Source organism: Eulemur rufifrons, chromosome 7, assembly GCF_041146395.1.
Source record: "Eulemur rufifrons isolate Redbay chromosome 7, OSU_ERuf_1, whole genome shotgun sequence".
NCBI lineage: Eukaryota > Metazoa > Chordata > Mammalia > Primates > Lemuridae > Eulemur > Eulemur rufifrons.
Window position 1 is genome coordinate 180269095 of NC_090989.1, and position 19843 is coordinate 180288937.

At 35.6% G+C, this 19843-nt stretch overlaps 1 protein-coding gene across 1 annotated transcript in view; it reads left to right on the plus strand.

The window, feature by feature from the left end:
- Positions 1-1973: 1973 nt before the first annotated feature.
- The window catches only part of CNTN6 (contactin 6), a 156930-nt gene continuing 139060 nt past the window's right edge, over positions 1974-19843 (plus strand). The window contains exons 1-2 of the mRNA XM_069473829.1: positions 1974-2092; positions 8838-9013. Coding sequence (XP_069329930.1) covers positions 8872-9013 — 142 coding nt within the window. The 5' untranslated portion in view covers positions 1974-2092; positions 8838-8871. The remainder of the gene's footprint in view (positions 2093-8837; positions 9014-19843) is intronic.

Below are 19843 nucleotides of genomic sequence, written 5' to 3' on the forward strand. Positions count from 1 at the left end.
AGCAGCCCAGCAGGGGGCGCTGGAACCTGAGAGGGGTGAGAAGGGGTACACCGCAGGGCTAGGGCAGTGGTGGCCGGGAATGGGGTGGCAGAGCCCAAGCAAGGTGAGAAGGACGTGCCCACAGAGGGGTGGCCTGGCACAGGGCATCAGAGCCTGGGAAGAAGGAGAAAGGTTCTATTTTCAGGGCAGGGTGGTCAAGATAGAAGCCCGCAGCCTGGTGTTGGAGGCAAGCACAGGAAGGACAGAGTCTCCGAGGGGAGAGGACGTTCCAGTGTGAGGCCTTAGATCCTGGGTGATGTGGAAAAGTTATCCCTGTTGGTATGTGGGTAAAAGTGGGAGTGGGTGTCAAAACCTGTGCAGGGTGGAGAGGGTGGTGGCAGTAATAGGAGATGAGTTACATAAGAGGGGATTGAACGTACTCTGGAGAAAATAGGCGCCAGGGCTCTCGCAGTCTGAACAGGGAGTTACAAATACGGACAGAGGACAACTCAACCCGTTGTACATCACTTTAGATACACACACACACACACACACACAATCTACACACACACCCCAATACACATCCACTGAGAGGGACTCAGAGCAACAGCACCTCAATAAAAAAAATCCAGATCATGGTTTCTAAACACCATTCTCTAATAAAAGAAATCAAGTTTTCTTAGGAAAAAAAAAACGACCACTTCCATGGCTGGGGCAGGAGAAATACAAGATGATCCTGGAAATACAAGATACTTATACCAGAAAGTAAGGAAGAGTTCAAAGAATGGCAAGGACATGCCAAAGGGCAAACAAGTTAGTTTGAAAGGGCTCCTGCTGACCAAATCAGTGACAATTTGAACACCAAAATAAATAGTAACAGATTATATAATTCATTGAATAAAATAAGAACCCTTGAATACACATGTTAAATAAAGTAGACTTTATTTAACAGTAGACTGATAGAAATATATGAATAAAATTTTTAAATGTTTGAGCAGTGCTATATTTGTATTGTCTAAAGGCCCAAACCACAAAATACTAATTACAAAGAAAAAACAAAAAAGAATGACTTTATATTGGAGAAGTCTGGCAGGCACCACCTTAACCAAATGATCATTTAACTTCAGCAGTAAAGGGTTAGATAGTCTTGAGCCTCCACCTGATAGGATGCAATATAAAGAACATCGTATGCCTGAATCTAATCATAATGAAACAGTGATTTGTTCTCTCTTCTAAGAAGAGGGGAAGGGGGACAGAGGGCAAGACACTTCTATCTGCGTATTCACTGGCTGGGAGGAGCCTTCTTGATAATGATAATTTTTTAAAAAGCCAATTCATTGGTTTTATTAATATTTTTCTACCCTCCTATGGCCTGCATTTTCAGCGTGCAACTCCTACCCATACAGGAAAGAACCCGTGCCCTGCCCTTGGTACCTGACTGCTCAGATGAGCCCAAATTAAATGAAACTTTGCCAAATAGCTGCTTTGTAATTTTCAAAGGTGTCAAAGTCAGGGAAATAAAGGAAAGACTGGGGAACTGTTCCAGATTGAAGGAGACTAAAAAGATGTAACAATTAAGTGAAACTTGTGATTCTCAACTGGATCCCTTTGATATAAAGGATTTTATTGGGAAAAATGGTGAAATGGGGCCTGAGGATTAGATGCTAGTACTGAATCAATGTTAATTTCTTAATACTGTTGGTTGTATTATGGCTATATAGAAGGATGCTCTATAGTTGTAGGAAATAGAAATTAATTTATTTGGGGTGATTGGGTATTAGTTTGCAGAATTATTCTACGTGGTTCAGAAAAAAAATTCTTTGGACCATTTTTGCAACATTTTCTGTAATTTTGAGATTGTTTCAAAATAGAAGTTTTTTAAAAAATGTGTATCCACTTGATATTTAATATAGACTTGCATTGATAGCAAGGTTCAGGTTTTTTTGTGGTTATTCATTTAGTGATGTTATTCTTTTCTTTTTCCAGGTGATGGACTTTTCAGCCGCCCTATTTTTACTCAGGAGCCAGAAGATGTCATTTTTCCTTTGGATTTATCAAAATCAGAAATCATCTTGAATTGTGCTGCTAGTGGTTACCCTTCACCCCATTATAGGTAAAATCCTACCTCTGGGAGCTGCACTGTTTCGTTCTTTTTCATTTAGCTAAAACATCCACACAATAAAGTCTTTAAAAATGCCCTAATTTGACGTGTACAGCTCAAGGAGTTTTTCCATAGGTATACAGCTATGTGCCCATCATTCAGTTAAAGATATAGACATTTCTTGTACCCAAGGTATTCCCTCATGCTACTTTTCAGGCAATGTACCCCATCACCACCACCACCTCCAAGTAACCATGATTATGTCTCAGTGTTATTGATAAGGTTTGCCTAGAACATTTAGTATTGAAATTGGTGCCATGCAGTGCAATATTGTGGTTAGAAAAATATGTTGATTACAGCTATGTACCCTCTAAGGCAGAAAGAGAATTTTTATTCTGGGTAAATAGGAAAAAAATTGTTTTTGTTTCTCACATATTTTCTGTGGAAAAACAGAGAGGAAGAATCAGTAATGTTTTGGTCTGATTTACAAATTGGCAGTAAAGGCAGAATTTTATCTATATTGTGGGTGGAATTCACAAATTCAAAAATATATGCATGTCTGGGGAATGGACACACTTGAAGCTCTGACTCAGGGGAATGAGGGGGCATGGGCAATATATATAACCTGAACTTTTGTACCCCCATAATAAGCTGAAATAAAAAATATAAATAAATAAATAAATAAAAAATAAAAAATATATATACATGTAAAAATTATACATGGATAAATAATGATATTTTGTTGGTAAAAATTGCATATGCAGTGCAAATACAGGAAAAGACAAAAGAAATATTAAAATGACTTCTGAAGCTTTGAGTTTTAAAATAATTTTTTAAAAGTCTTAATTTTTAGATGTAAAGTCAAAATGACACACACACAAAGTAGCAATTTCAGGCTATTTTGGCAAAATAAGCTGGTTTTGCCTAATTTTATTTTGCAGTAAAAATACAGTATTTACATGAATAATTACTGTGATCTTAAAGTTATCTAGATTAATTAGGTAAATGATTAAAATACACGAAGCTAAAGGCAACTCTACCTTATTTTGTATTTTGTTGAGCTAACTTAAGCATCTTCTTTTTACTTACAACAAAAGAGCTGAATATGTAGGTCTTCTCATTACACTTACTACAGCTCCCTTGTTTTTAGATTATCCAAATCAATTCAACTCATCTGTTAGAGGAAGATCATTCACTTTACAAATTGGTTCACTCCATTCAGGATTTTTTGGTTTGTTAGTTTTCCTTCGATGATGAATTGTCTTATTTAATTTAACATATGTCTAAATATAAAAAAACTGATTAACACATTTATCAGGATCATTTATACTTAAAGTTGTTATTTTATTTTTGAGAACTAATTTGGCTGATCATTAGGACTGGTAGGGTTTGTTAGAAAAGAGAAAGATTATATGAATCCCTATAAAAATTTTTTAAAAGTTTGTTAAATGTAAGTGAAATAAAAAATAAATCATGTACTTATATAAAAAGCTATCTATTGGTTTTTAACATGTAGGAAGACACAAAATAGTGGTTCTCAAGACAATTTGCTAATCGGTTGTATCTGTGAAGAAATACACAGAATGAAGACTATAATTTCTAATGTTATTAAATGGCTTGTGTTTCTAAGACACTTGTAATCTAGGGGGCTAAAGATGAGTAAATTAGCTTGTTATTTCCAACCCCATAAGCTGGTTTAGCTCATCTCTAATATTACGTTACAAAATACTCATAGGCAAGAGGCTTTGGGAAGAGAGTGAAAAAATAATTAAATTTTTAATGCTTAAATGTCAAACTCAGACCCAATTTTATTGATAATAAAGCAAAGGGCAGAGATATTTCAGATAATGTGCATTAGCAATGAAATGGGAAATTTTAGTTTTAATATGACGCTTTCTAACTTAAATTTTATTAAAAAAAAAAAAACCTAATGGCCATATTCACCTTAAATTGTATGTGTATGTGTGTGTGTGTGTGTGTGTGTGTGTCCTAGAGGGAAAATCTTCAGAATTCACAGCTGCTAACATTATTTGAAGTTATCTGGGCACAGTGTGAAGTGAAGCAATACAAAGAACCTTGTCTTAGAATGAAGAGTTATCATTACTAGTCACAGCTCTGTCATTCCTTGGAATAATCATTTCTCTCTCCTGGCATGAGCTTCCTTATCCATAAAATGAAGGCGTGCTTGATTTTAAGATCTGCTTTCTTTCTTTTAGTGAATTCCATATAGCAAATGAAATCTCATAGGAAAAAGTAAGCAATATTAAAACAGAACTTTGGAAGCAGCCTAAAAGCACCTTGGCTAAAGTCATTTCCAGTGAAATAAACACCATCCCAAACAGGAGTTCAGTAACAGCAAGAAGACACAGAAATGAGGCAAGCCTAAACAAAAGCTTTCCCATGGAAAGCATTACCCTTTATTTTTTCAAAGACTAGGCAACACATGAGAATATAAAGTCCAGCCAGGAAGACTTGCAAAGGGAAAAGAAATAGGTTACCCAAACATGGTGCTTGGCAAGGATTGCTCATACTTAGAAAGTCTAGGAAAATCAGATAGCAATGAACTTAGTTCCATCTCAGAATATATATTTTATTTGGGAAAATGAAGTAACACACACATAAATTCATAAATTATTTCTATATAGGATATACTCACTATCAGAAAAGCACTTTGAATACCATTGAGGATTTCTGACACATCTCTTCTCTACCTGGTCACCAGAAGAGACACTTTTCTGTAATTCAGTCTACTCTGCCCTAGTCATGAAGACAACCTTAAGTCTGGAGAAGCTCTAAGCCTCTGAGGAAAAATCATAATAGTAGTCCCTCTGCCCTTCTATCTTTTGTGTTTATTTCCCCACTCAATCTTCTTAACAACCCCATGAGATAAAGCAAAAAATATGTTATTGTGCAAATTTTATAATTGATGGAAATGACTTAGAGAGAAATCAGATGATTTGTCCAAGGACACACAGCAAAGGAATGTCAAAGGTAGGACTAGGACTCTTCCCACAGGTGCAATGGTCTCAAATTCGGTGTATATTACAATCAGCCAGAGAGACTTAAAATTTAGATTTTGTTGGTCTCCTGGAGAAGTCTGGGGATGGGCTCAGCAATAACCCAGGTATAGAGAGACAAGTACTGTATGACCTCACTTATAGGTGGAATCCAAAAATTTGAATTCATGGAGGTAGAAAGTAGAATAGCGGTTACCAGAGGCTGGGGCAGGGGCAGAAAGGGAAAATGGGACTTTGGTCAAAAGGCATAGTTACAGTTAAGCAGGAGGAGTAAGTTTTGTTGTTCTATTGCATGGCAAAGGGACTATAGTTAATAATAATGTATCGTGTATTTTAAAATAGCTAGAATAGAAGATTTTGAATATTCTCACCACAAAGAAATGATAAATATTTGAGATGATGACTATGCTAAATATCCTGATTTGATCATTACAAAATGTACACATGTATTGAAACATTATGTTATTATTCCCTACAAATATGCACAATCATTATTTGTCAATTAAAAAATAAAGTAAAACTTTTTTAAAAAGAGAAATAGATACTTTCCTCAAGCACTCCATGTTCTTATAAAGCAAGGCCCAGTTTTGAAAAAACTTACCAACATGCACACACACACACACACAAACAAACACACACACACACACACACACATTATGCAAAAACAGCAAACACACACAGCCCCCGGCCATTATATTCTTGACACAGGGCTGAACTACTTAATAGTGAAAGATGTCCCCCATCAAAAGGTCAAGATTTTAGTTCAGATCCATTATATTTCCTGGAACTAATATCATATTAATTCAGATGATGCTTAAAATGATCATTTAAAACATAATTCTTAGTTTGCATCATAGGAAAACACTCCCAAGTATGCAATGCTATCAGCAACACGTGCATGGCAATCATTTGAATTCATTAATACTGTTTCTCCATTGATTTAAACATATTAATTAGGACAGAGCCCACACCAGGAGTTGAACCCCTGATCTATATGCACAGTTTAATAATCATTGTACCATAGTGATCAGCATGATTATGGGGATACTGTGAAAAATTCATTTGCTGCAGCTAAGCCAACAACTTTGAATTTGTGTTGAAAAACAATTACTGAGCTTAATTAGGAGCATGTAATGATGACAGCAGTTATTTCAGTGATTGATTCCAAAATTAAAGAGAGCCGGCAAACTAAGTATGGTATATCCTTTGCTTTGAAAATGATAGGGAACATGGAGGTCCAAAGATCGTGTCCTGTAAGCAAATTATAAGAGAGTATCACAGTCCTGGCAAGGAGAATACTGGCATCTTGAGACTGGCCTGAAGAAAGAAAAGTTTTTGTTTTTGTTTTTTTCCTTTCTCCTACCCTAATATTGAAAATAAGAAACAGTCTATACAAATTCCTTTAGGAAAAAAAATGGCAGAAAATCCAGGCAAATGAAATGTACTCTTTGACTGCTGTCTTTTGACTTCCTTTCATTAAAGAGAAGCTGAGGTGCACAGGAAATGACTAAATAATTTAAAAGTAACAGAGTTAGTTCAAAACCTCTGATTGATTTGATATTTGATCTATCACTTCACATCTTTTTTTTTTTTTTTGAGACAGAGTCTCACTCTGTTGCCCAGCTAGAGTGAGTGCCGTGGCGTCAGCCTAGCTCACAGCAACCTCAAACTCCTGAGCTCAAGCGATCCTCCTGCCTCAGCCTCCCGAGTAGCTGGGACTACAGGCATGCACCACCATGCCCGGCTAATTTTTTCTATATATATTTTTAGCTGTCCGTATAATTTCTTTCTATTTTTAGTAGAGATGGGGTCTCGCTCTTGCTCAGGCTGGTCTCGAACTCCTGAGCTCAAACGATCCGCCCACCTCGGCCTCCCAGAGTGCTAGGATTACAGGCGTGAGCCACCGCGCCCGGCCTATCACTTCACATCTTTAAGAAGGTAGAGGACACCTAAGTCTATATATTTTTTTTTCTACTTTGGTAGGCATTTGTCAGACTCTCCCCATGGGATGTTTCAGGATGCTCCTAAAAAAGTCAATGACATTTGAATTAATTCTGTAACATGTCATTCATGTCTTAAAATCAGCCATCCCCACCAAAATATTTTTAATTATGAATTCAGTATGAAGGGGAGAATCATGGTAAAGCTGGCATAGACCCTAAAATACATGGTTTGGAAATTGACTGTATTCCATAGGAAGAGGCCATTTACTTGTTTTTCTAAAAGACTGTGATGAGGTTCAGAACACCCCAAAATATGGTACCCTGTCATTTGAGAAAATGCCAAACAGGAAGGTCACTCTCACCTTCCCCTTGCTCTTCTTCCTTGAAGCAGGTCATAAAAAATTCATTCCAGAGGTCCTCTTCCTATACCCAGAGGAAAGGAACATCCTTTTACCCCTGGAAGACACAAAGACACCAAGAAAAATCTGAATAAACAAGCTTTGATAAGTTTCCCCCAATTTATTACCATTAGATCATACCATCTCTGTCCAGTTATACTTCTACACGACTATCTGTTCTTCATCAAAACTAGCATAAAAATCCACAGGTTTCCCTGTTTCTTTGGATCTTTGTTTCTGAAGGCCCTCATATCATGTAAAACTTATATTAAATAAATTTGTGTGTTTTTCTCTTATTAACCTGCCTTTTGTTATAGAGGCCTTGGCCATGAACCTAGCAATGGGAGAGAAAAGATATACCTCCATGCCTACAACTGGCTGTCATTATTCAATATTTTTTTCTCTTTTTCCCCTTATAAATCCTTCATTGGAATATTCAGTATTTTTCAATGTCTGTTTTCCTAAATGGTTCATATGAGAACGCACAACTTGTGACCTAGGAATGTATCTCATTAAATATGCAAGATTCCTACTTCAAAATGTTTAGAGACTTTGAGTTGGGAGGTAAAAGGCAAAGGAAGTGAGTTTGTTAGCGATGATTACTGGGTATGTATTTGTCTTAAAATATCCAAATAAAACTTCTAAAACTACTTACGATTCTCTGAATATAAATGTAACTCTAAGGCCCTTCAGCTAGTTAATTCACGTACTAAAGGATTGTTGACTAATAGCTAAGCCAAGAGACTTTTGCTTCCTAAAATAAAAACCTTTCAAACAGCATTTGTTTTGCTGAAGTATAATTTTAGTTTGGCATTTCCAAGTACTGTTGAAATATTTTCAACATGATTAATTTTCCGAGTAACAGACTAACAGAGACAATCATGTTCTAAAGCAGTCAGGTTATTATTATCGTTTTGTTTTCAGCCTCGAATTGGCATTGTAAAGTTTTTGTTGCCATTCTTTCTGCCATTTGTGATATACCCTTCTTGGATTTCTATCTTTAAATCACTTGTGGCATTCAATTCTGAAGTATCAGTTGTGGGTGTTCAGGTACGGTATGTGCTATTTGAAAAGGTGCTAAAGGAATAGGATGGCAGGTATTACCGACTAAATGTCTAATTTTTATTTCTCATTTCAAGAGTTCTGTTGTCTCTTTCTATACATTTGTGTGAATATTTGCAACATGTAAAGAGGAGGTCTTTAAAATAATCTAATTATTGCATCACTGAGCTCATCAAGACAGTTATCTTTGGTAAAACTGGTGGGATTATCTCTACATGTAACCGTGTCTTTTTTTTTTTTTTAATACTTGCAGGAACTAAAACTGCATGATGTTTAAGACAAAGAGTAATTGACTCTGTATATTATAAGTGTAATTTGATTTTTTTTTCCCTTAAAGGTGGAAGCTAAATGGCACAGATATTGATTTTACCATGAGTTACCACTACAGGTTGGATGGAGGCAGTTTGGCCATCAGTAACCCCCACACAGATCAAGATATTGGTACATACCAGTGCCTGGCCACTAATCTTCTGGGGACAATTCTAAGTCGGAAGGCGAAGCTTCAGTTTGCATGTGAGTTTTTTGGGGGGGATCTATACTCTATGACTCTGAGAATATAATATTATTATGATATACATATTTTAAAATCCAACTTTTCCAACAATCTGATCTTTGAGAATGAATATAATTTTATAGAGGTAAAAGTTTTGACAATGTACATTTTGTGAATCTAGACTCCTGGGGATAATGGAAAACTGTTTCAAAAAAATCAATGTTATTCTATTTTAGGAATTATTTTTAGAGTCATCTCTAAAAATTCCAGATATAAATATTAAGGTAAAGACATATGACATAGTACTATTTTTTTCCCTTTTGCATTGGCTATTACTGTGCAGAGCACAGGAAGAAAAAATTGGGGTCAGAGATGTCATTTGGGGGAGGTGGGTGTTCTCCCAAGAAAAGCGATCACACACCCACAGTTTGATGTAGGTGGAAATAAAGTGGTTGCCAAAGGCAGGCTTTATATTAACTGTAACAATGTCCAGCTGCATCACATAAATGTCATCCAAGTAATTACCTTGGTGACATTTGGGGACATTAGCAGATGAACAATAGACATACTGCCTCTAATATCCTTTGTATATAGTGTTTCCAAGGACTGAAATGTTTCATATTGGATCCAGCAAAACCCTTGTTTGAGAGTAATTATATCTGCTGATGTGGATAAAGTAGAAGGCTTGCAGTTCTCTCTTTGCACTCCCTCCTGTGCCCCAGAGGATCTATCAGGGAGCCAAAAAGTTAGCACCTACACCTGCAGGGCTCGTGGAAATCTCTATGCTGTCTGTTACTTTGAAAAAGTAATTTTTCTGAAATTTTATTAATAAATATATGCCCAAAGCTCATCTTGTGAAATTACTTTAGTCACCAGCAGATATATGAATTAATAATTAGATCAGGTTCTCATTGCAAGTCTTGTGTTCCAAGGGTTATGCTGCACCAGAGACCCCTCGGTGTACACACAGTTGCCCATATGTTGACCATTTTGGGATAGCCTTGTTTCTGGTTTTATAAAAATATATATACACGTACACATATGTACATATATATACACACACACACACACACACACACAAATTCATTGCTAATTGTACCTGAATGTATTTGTATCTGTGGAAATAAAAGGAGAATGTAGGGAATTGTGGATCTAAATGGATTATGGATAGAGGCTGGTGACTTCTTCGACACTTAGGTTAAAGATAATTATAACCCTTGATTTATGCATTTCAGCTAACATCATCACTTGGGAAACTAATAGGGAACAAAATAATACAGAAATTTATTAATATGTTACAGAAAAAAAAAAAGATTGTTCCAGAGACTGAATGATTCTGCTACAATAATTATTTATTTCTCTGTTTGGATAGCAGATGACCTTAGAAGATATGTATGATTTAAATCAGATTCCATAAGAATAAATTTGACTCTCTGGTAAGGAAAACTCCATACAGTATATTTTATTTGCTATACCCTTGAGTTTCTCTAGAGTTATGGATTCTATCCACTCTTGAAAACAACTGAATATCTCCATCTCAAATTAATACACCCTGCTTTATATAACCATACATTTTTTTCTTCTATGTTCCTCACTTTTTAGCAAAAGTATGTTTTAAAATTTCCTACATTATTATATCTCACATTTTGTTCTGCTTTTAAAAATATTTGCAACTAGAAGTTTCCCTAGTTAAAACATATTTTGTCTTTGCCAAAAAGAGAAAAGCTTCAATCAAGAAGAAATTGTATGCTTTCATTTGACAAAATAGGGGAAATCAATTTTTCTGTCCTTGCTGACTTTCCTGTCTCTTCATGAAATTTTCCTCCTTTTGGGCTGAAGGTGTATAACCGTTGATTCTTAAAAGCATTTCTATTACTATTCATGCAGAAAGTAAAATGGCCCGTATCCAAGAACTGACGTTTCTTCTGCAAAGTTTAAAGGATCTTAGGCTCTAAGTCTCACATTTGAAAAAACAAAAACAAGCACCACAGCATTTTGCCCTTTCTGTCCAGTACCTACAGTGGTGCCATATCCACGATGTTCCCTAGTATCTCCAGGGAGAAATTTGCTAGAGTGTGAAAACAGAAAAAGTAGAGTCAAAATACAAGTCTCTAACCAAATGGAAGGTTCCTAAAGTGCATGAACTATTTAACACTTCTTCATTTAAGTTTTCATTCTTCACCACCTCCTTTATAAATTCTCACCAATGTCCATTTTGGTAAAAATGTCCTTTGGTAAGATAACAATGATAATGAAATGCTGAGATATTTAAATATAGACAAATCTGAGTTCAAATTCTATCTATCTATGGCAAGTATTTAGCAGCATGAAATTAGAAAACCTCGCAACATGAAGCCTTTGTTAAGAAATTTATAGAATGAGAATTACAGCTGTATCCACCCTATAGGACAATGACATGGATTAACTGAGATAATGAATGTGAAGTCCTTTCTCAACTGGGACAAACATCTACATCTTCAAACTGCTACAGCTTCTCATAGAAAACTCTTCTAGATTGCATTTTTAAACTTTTTTCAGACCAGTTTCTTGTCCTCTTGTTTTCAAGTTTTTTTAGGTGCTTTGGCACATATTATCTCTCTTGAACAGGCCAAAAATCTAGGAGGAAGATGCTGTTGTTCCCATTTTATAGATTAGAAGCCTGAGGTTCACAGAGATTGGAGCTTTCTTAAGGTACATTGGTAGACAACAAGCTGTAACTTGATTATTAAAAAAAAAAAAAAAAAGTTCAGAGTCTAAAACTCATGGGCTTCATGTTAGAGTGCTGAGTCCTCAAACACTGCCCACCCAAATCATGTGGGCCTTCTTTCTTTATTTCATTTGCTATTAGCACAATTATTGTCTAGATGATAAATGATATCTGCAGGTAAGGTTCACAATAAATTTGGTGGTAGGTACTGGTGGAGGCCTGTCCAGATTCCCTTTAAAAAGTGACCATCCCCAGCTATTAATGCCAACAGATGCCCCTTTTCTGCATTTCATGCCCCAGACCTCCCCGTGGGATCAGACTGAAACTAGACAACAGCTGAGACACCTTCTTACTTAGCTCCTTCCTTTGCTCTCTCCTGCTCTCCTTTCTGCCTTTCTTCTGAGAATGCACACTTAACAAACCATATGCACTTGAATCCCTGCCTCAGGCTCTGCTTCTAAGGAACCTGAAGTAGGACAGACATCAAACACTTAATGGGAGATATTTGGTCTACTTATTGATAGAAAAAAATGGGTCCAGTATCCCCCTCATACAAACTTCAGTACAAAGCTAGGCATCAAAATAAAAATGTGTCAGCTCCTCTGCTGCCGAGCAGTTGGAAGTCCATTGTATAGTGTCACTTTGACCTTCAGAACAAATGGACTCATGAACAGCCTTTCAGAACCTAACCTGTCCATGGGAGAGATGCTGCAGGTACATACCTCTAGATGATTGATGGCTTTTGTTTGTCACTTTTATCCCGGTGTTTAGCAATCCAAAAGCACACTCTGAGTTTATTTTAGACACAGCCTGTAATACCCTGCTTCATCATGAATCATCCCACCATGAAACCATCCTGAAATGTGGCCTGTGTATAAAAAAACTAACTATTAAGAAATATGCTTCTAAATCAAATCTGTCTTTAACCAGCTAGGTGACCAAGACAAGCCATTCACCCCTCTGTACTTATTAAATGTATGTTTGGAATTATTTGATTACAAAAGTCCCTTTCAGCTCTTCAGAATAGGACTCTGTCCAAATACTCAGGTAGATTCTAATTTAAGTTCCTCTTTCTTTCCATCGCCCAAACTCAACCCTAAAGCAAATTCAGCAGGTGTCTAGTCACCAAAGTCTTCTCTTGCCACCCTGGTGTTCTTGAATGATAAAACCAGTTTGACTTTTTAAATCATTTCTAGCTGCTTTGAATTTCTTTTATTTCTCAAGGATTTTGGTGGTAAAGGTTGCATGTAGACTTCTTCTTTTCACATGTATGTTAATGAATTAGTCTGTACTTGTGTGAGAGAACATTGCATCTGTCATTACTGTTTAAAAATGTCTTCCTTGAGAAGATGAGATAGGTGTTTTGAAAGAAGCCTATGATATCACTAAGCCGAATTTCTTGGAGGCTCTTACAATATAGAACTCTACCAATGAAAAGATAAACATTTAGGATAAAAGGTAGCCATGAATGCAACCTTTTGCTCTTGCATTATTTAAAATTTAATCACAGATACCGTTTCAAATAAATGTGTTCCACGGTTGCAGAAGGAAAGACAGCTAGAGTGGGACCTCCTAATTGACCGTTCATTTATTCATCCTCCAAGCAACTATAGAACACCTAATTTATATGCATCAAGCACTGTGCTAGGTCCTGAAGATTAAATGGTAGGTAGGAAACAGCTATTTCCTGTCTTCACAGAGCAGACAGGTGAAACCTTATGTATAATTTTTTTTAAAAAGAAGTAGAAAAGAAATCGCTAGCACTAACACAGTATAAATTATGTGGCAGGCATTGTTCCAAACTTTTCATGTAAATTAACTCAATTGATTCTCACAATAATCCTCTGAGAGTATCACAATCCCTGCTTTCAGAGGAGCAGATTGAGACATAGAAGAAGGAACTAACCTGCCTAAAATCCCACATGGTAAGTGGCAGATTCAGTATTCCAATCCAGGCAGCTGGAGTAAAGAGTTCATGCTCTTACCGCCTACTTGACAGCAAAGTGGAAGAGGCGAACTTCACCTGTAGTGGGGAGCAGCCCAGAGTGAGAAGTAGTGAAATTTGTCTGGATTGGAGAAAGAACAAGGGAAGGCGTCCATAGGAAATGAGGCTCACATTGAGCCTTGAAATATTGCTTTGTGTTCCAGACACAGAAAGTGGGTGGCAGAGAACATGCAGGTTGGAAGGACAGAAAGAGGATATGCAGATGTGTGAACAATCTTCCAGTACTTAAGAAAGTGTGAGGAGGGCAAAAGATAGAGGAGGCAGGCTTACTGGAATGCAGAAGGCTGGGTTTAAGAAGTGACTGCTTTTCTGTGTTAAGGCTGGAAAATAATTTGGAGGCTGTTATAGGAGGCCCTTTATATCCAAGCTTAATTTTTAAATGATGGGAAAATTGAGCGATATTATGAGATACCAAAGAAACACCCCCAAACTCATCATAGTGCAATATTTAACATGCAAGATGACATTGTGCACAAGTGTTACTTCATGTGTAAAGTGGGGGTGCCAATATTACCCATTTCAACTAGAGTTACCATGAGGACCAAATCTTTACCATATGTAAAGCAGAGGACAAGAGCAATGGACAGATGGGCGTGAGCTGACTATGGAGGGATAGTCAGGAACCTGGCTGTACATCTATTAATAGGCAAAGTTTTGTATTTCGCTATTTATCCTAAGAGCAATGGAACCCATTTTGAATTATCTAAGGATGTTGAAGTTGTTTATAAAATGTAGTTGAAATGCCACATACTTTTTCCTTACAAATGTTAGTCTGACACATTACTGATGTTATTAATATTATTAAAACCACAGTATACATTGGGGTTTCCCGAAACTCAATTCTTAAAATAACTGATCAGATGGGGTTAAAGAATTCTTTCTCCACATCACAGGATTGACTTTAAATGATGCAAGGTTAAAATGTGGTAATAATGTATTTCAAAGGGCTATAAACATGTAGGCCTTTACAATCACTGTAATTTTTTTCCAGAGGAATGCAAAGAGTTTTATACCTGCCATGCCGTTCATCTTCATTCTCTACCTGTAAGCTATTCTGAACTGGAGAAGTTCAAGGCAGGACAACTATGTTACTTACCCAAGGTTACCCAGCCTACAGCAGATCCAGAACTTCTTACATCTCCATCTTGAAACAATTTTTTAGATATGAATTTATTTTATTGATAGAGGAAATAAAACAATTCTCATAAATTAAAAACCATAGTTCACAGCACAACAAAAAAGGTAAAAGTCATCATATAAATGTCTTTGACTTCTTACAGAAGGATTTCTAAGATTTATGTATTTGAAGGTGACATATATTTTTATTTCTATGTTTTGGGCAGGGTCTTTATAAGTAAGGAAAGAAAACACCCTCACATTTAGAAATAAATTTTAAAAGCTTCATGGGCACTGATTAGTTCCAAATGTATTTAAAATTCTTTCATATATAAGAAATGCAAAAATAGTTATACATGATCCTGATGATATGATGATAAAGTACATTTATATCTTAAAAAGAAATTAAGACCCAGGGGAAGAAGTTTTAAAAATAACACTTAAAAATGCATTTAGAAATTGTAAAGTCCCTGATCATTTTGAAGTGTGTATTAAGTGGATAATGCATATCTAATTATAAATGAAAGTGCAAAATGGCTTGTAACCTTTTTTGTACATTGGAAAAGAACTAGCTAAACAAAATTCATGAAGAAATACTTTTTCTTTAATTTCTTGAATTAAAAAAAAGGTAATACATGAGTTTTGGCTTTTTAATATCATTTTGAAATAGCACTAAACAATGGATTTAATATTCTGAATTTCTCTTGATGAAATAATACCATAATCACCAATTGGTATCATATCAAAAAGAAACCTTTGCTTTTAAAACTAATTCAGATCTTAAACAAATGGACAGGGAGCAGTTGTGTGGTTAAATTACACCAAACCATTATTATATTTAAATTTAAAATCAACAGGAAAGTAGATTGTTCAATGCTTTAGCCTCATTTTTCCTGCATCATCACTGCTGGATATCTATTTATGTATCTTATCAGAAATGACACTTCTTCAAAATTCAGTCTTTCTCCCAACACTCACCTCTCCTTATATTCAGCAGGAGTGAGTCTTTTTGGTCCATTTGAATAAAATTGCACATTCACACTGCACAGGCTAAGAGTTGGGGTGGGCAAGGAAAATATTAGGAAGTAAGGGATTCATCCTATCAAAACCTAGTTTCCAATTTGTAAAACTGGAAACAGAAACACAAAGCTGAAAGTTTTGTTTATTACTCTTATGCTATTTTACAAATGGTTTTGAAAAAGTTATGGACATGGTCCATATGGATTTTGCTTCTGAGATTTATAAAATTGGTTCAAATTATAGCATAAAATTCTTATTTGCACTAAAGGATCAGATAAAAAAAAATTCTGGTATTTATTTTGAATATATATCCAATATTATCTAAAAAGTAAATTAGAATCAAGTGCTTAGAAAGCAAATACAAATAATAGAGAGTTTTGGTGGAAACACCTGGAAATGTTCATTACATTTTACGGTGTTAATTTACGCCGTACCTTTTCCGGGAAGTATAATATGTACTGAAAAGTCCAGAAAGACATAAATAACTCAATAAAACATTACTAAGCCAGGTCCAGAAGTACATTCCCAACACCCCCAGAAAGTTCTCCCCTTGGGTCGCTTTCCAATTACTACTTCCTCCTTCTGTCTCAGAGATGAGTCATGTCTTGACTTGTAAATTTATAATTAAGTATTGTGGCTTTTTGAATTTTAGATGAATAAAACTATACACATTCCTTCAAGTCTGGCTTTTTAGCCAACTATGTTTGTGTGATTCATCCCTGTCGTTGTAGGTGTCTGTAGTTCATTTTTTCCCCTTGCTGTAGAATAGTATATTGTATGAATATACTACAATTTTTGTACAGCTTCTGCTGTTATTGGAAATTTGGGTTATTTCTAGGAGCAACAATGTATAATTCTTCTATGAACATTCTTGTAGGTATCTTTTGGTACATTTGTGCATATGTTTTTCTGCTGTATAGACCATAGAGCCATAGGGCAATTGTGTAGGTATATGAATAACACTAAAAGATACAACCAAACTGTTGTGCAGAGTGATTTTATTAATTTCTACCCTTACCAGAAATGTTTTGTACTACATTTCTGACAACACTTGATATGATGATCCTTTAAAAATTTTAGCATTTTGGGGGGTTAATAAAGAGTATCTCATTCTATTTAGCTTCTGTTTCCTGAAAAACCAATGAAATTAAGCACCTTTTTATATATGTACTGAGTATTTGGAAATCCCTCCCCTCTTTAGGAACAGTTTTACTCATTTTTCCATTTTTCTACTGAGTCGTCTTTTTCTTAGTGATTGATTCTGGATACAAGCACTTTGTTGCTTTGATATATGGGAAACCACTACTGTATGGCTTGCCTTTTCACTCTCTTAATCATGTCTTTTGATAAACAAAATGTTTTAAATTTAACATAGTCCAATTTATTTATCTTTTCCTATATAGGATGATGGTTTTTGTAAAAAGTTTAAGAAATATTTCCCTACCCTGAGATCATAAAGATATTCTTCTATATTATCTTCTACAATGTATTTTGTTCTTCATATTTAAAATTACAAGGCACCTGAAATTTATTTATTTATGAATTTATTCATTTGAATGCTGTAAGTTCATTCCAATGTTTTTTTTCTATAGGGGTCCAGTTGAGCCAGGATATGTATTAAAAGGCAATCCTTCCTTTGTTGTTCTACAATGCCATGTCTGAAAGAAATCAAGTGTGCATACATGCTTGGGACTGTTTTTGAGTTCTCCATTCTCTCTTCCTTTGTTATATCTGCCTATGCTTGTGTAAATACCACACTTTATTAATTATGGCCATCTTACAATAAGTCTTGATATCTGGTAGTTATTAAAAGAGATGATATGGATAAAGGAAAAATGAGGCTCAAATTGTAAGCTAAACCCAAGGAGAATAAAATCCAAAGAGAACAACAGGAGGATAAAAATTCATGCCACAAGATCCTGTCCAATTATTAAAGTTGAGCTTTAAAAAGCTTTACAGTTGGTGGCCAAGGCAGAGAGTAGTACTTTCATGGGATAAAAATATGACAATTGTTCCTGTGAGCATAATCACTCTGACTCTGAAACCTAAGGGAAGTTTCCCCTATGAATTCTCATCAAGTTCCCAACATAAAGCAATGATAAATGTTTCAGGTGAATCATGTCCCAATTACCCTGATTTGATTATTATATGTTATATGCTTGTATCAAAATATAATATATACTCCATGAATATGTACAATTATGTATCAATAAAAAATTAAAAAAAAAACAAAAAAAGAAAGAATAAAGTAGGTGATTTAGGGAATGACAGTCCCCTCACAAACACGCTCACACACTGGATTTTCTTACGGTGGCTTCTTATATCGTATCTGAAAAATAATAGCTACTATTTATTAGGTACTTATTAAGCTTTTTACATAATATTTGTTAGGAGACTTCCCAAACTATGTGCCCAGTGTACCATCGCTGTAGCTAACGTCTCTATCTGTTTGGGAATCTTACTGATGTCTAGTTGTCACTGTTACAACATCAATAGTCCTTTAAAATACAGGCAACAGACATGAGTTGCTAAATATGTCAAACTGCAAGTCAATCTAATACTTACTTTGTTCATATATTATGTGGTCTTTCTTGGTGGAAGGCTCCCAAAGTAGGAACTGACTCCAGAGCTTCTGCTTTGCTATTTCAGAAAACAAGGTTAGACTATTTCTCTTGAACATTCCTCTGTGTGGTTCTAGGAGGCTGTCTTTTTCCCTACGTCCAAGATGGATGCTTTGGGAAGGTACACGTTCTGGCTCCCGAATCAGTATTACTACATTTATGTTTATGTTACTTCCTTCTCCATTTTTGTAACAGTGAGAAAATAATGAGAATTCATTGAAACAAAGCACATAAGCATTTCAAGTTTTGTGAACTTGAAAGCATCCTCTGTGATGTGTGCTTTAGATGTTTCTTCCTTAAAGTACCAACCATCAAAAGAGTTCTTTCTAATTAAACAGAATAATCTAGCTGAATCCTTAAAACTACCAGGTACCAAATAAGCGACTATTAAAATCCTAATTTTATCGATGAGCAAAATTAAGCTCAGAGAAGTGAATGCCCAAGGACATCAGAAAAGAGAGAAGCTTAGATTGGATGTCAGACATTCTGATGTTTTAACCACATTCCTAATCACTCAACGGGTGCTTGTCAAATTTTAATGCACAGGTGGATCACTTGGGGATCTTATTAAATGTAAATTCTGATTTAGAAGGTCTAAAGGGGGACCCAATATTCAACATGTCTAGCAAGCTCCCAGATGGCACTGATGTCACTGCCCTTGGATACCAGACTGTGAGCAGCAGAGTCTCAAAATAAGCCTTAGGCTAGAGCCTAAAACAGTCCACTAACAGCATTACCACAGAGGTCAACACAAGGTCATACAAGGAGGCAGCTCTGTTATGGTCTACACAAATCCAGAGGAAAAACAAATGATAATCTATATTTCCAAACTCTAAGATGGCTATTCAACATATGCATTTGTACATTCAAACAACTCACATTTATCAAGCACTTGCTGAGTTCCAAACACAAGTGTAAGCAGAGAGCAAAAGAAAGTCTTTTTTCTGTATTTGTGTATCTGCCCAAATATAACTGCAAACTCACTTAAAAAAAAAAAAGCAAATATATTAATGCCATTAGAATAAAGAACAAGTAAAAAATGTGCTTGAGCATTAACCAAAGCAATAGGTTTTCAAACTGTAATCCCTTGCCAGAAATACTATCCTCCTAGGCAATGTTTCTACTCATGACAGAAAATGCAAATGAGGAAGAGTCTGGATCTATAGACGTGATTTAACAAGTCAATTGCAGGGTGTTTTTTCCCCTTTTTGAGAATTGTGCAGTTGAGAGATCTACTTTCACATACATATTAATGAGTTGTTTTGCATAAATCAATTCTATTTTTATGAATGGAGATTATGTAACCCTCCTCTAATTCTTCCAGAAATCCCATCCAAGCGAACTACTAGAGTTCTTCTTACTAGGACCTATCCCTTGAGCA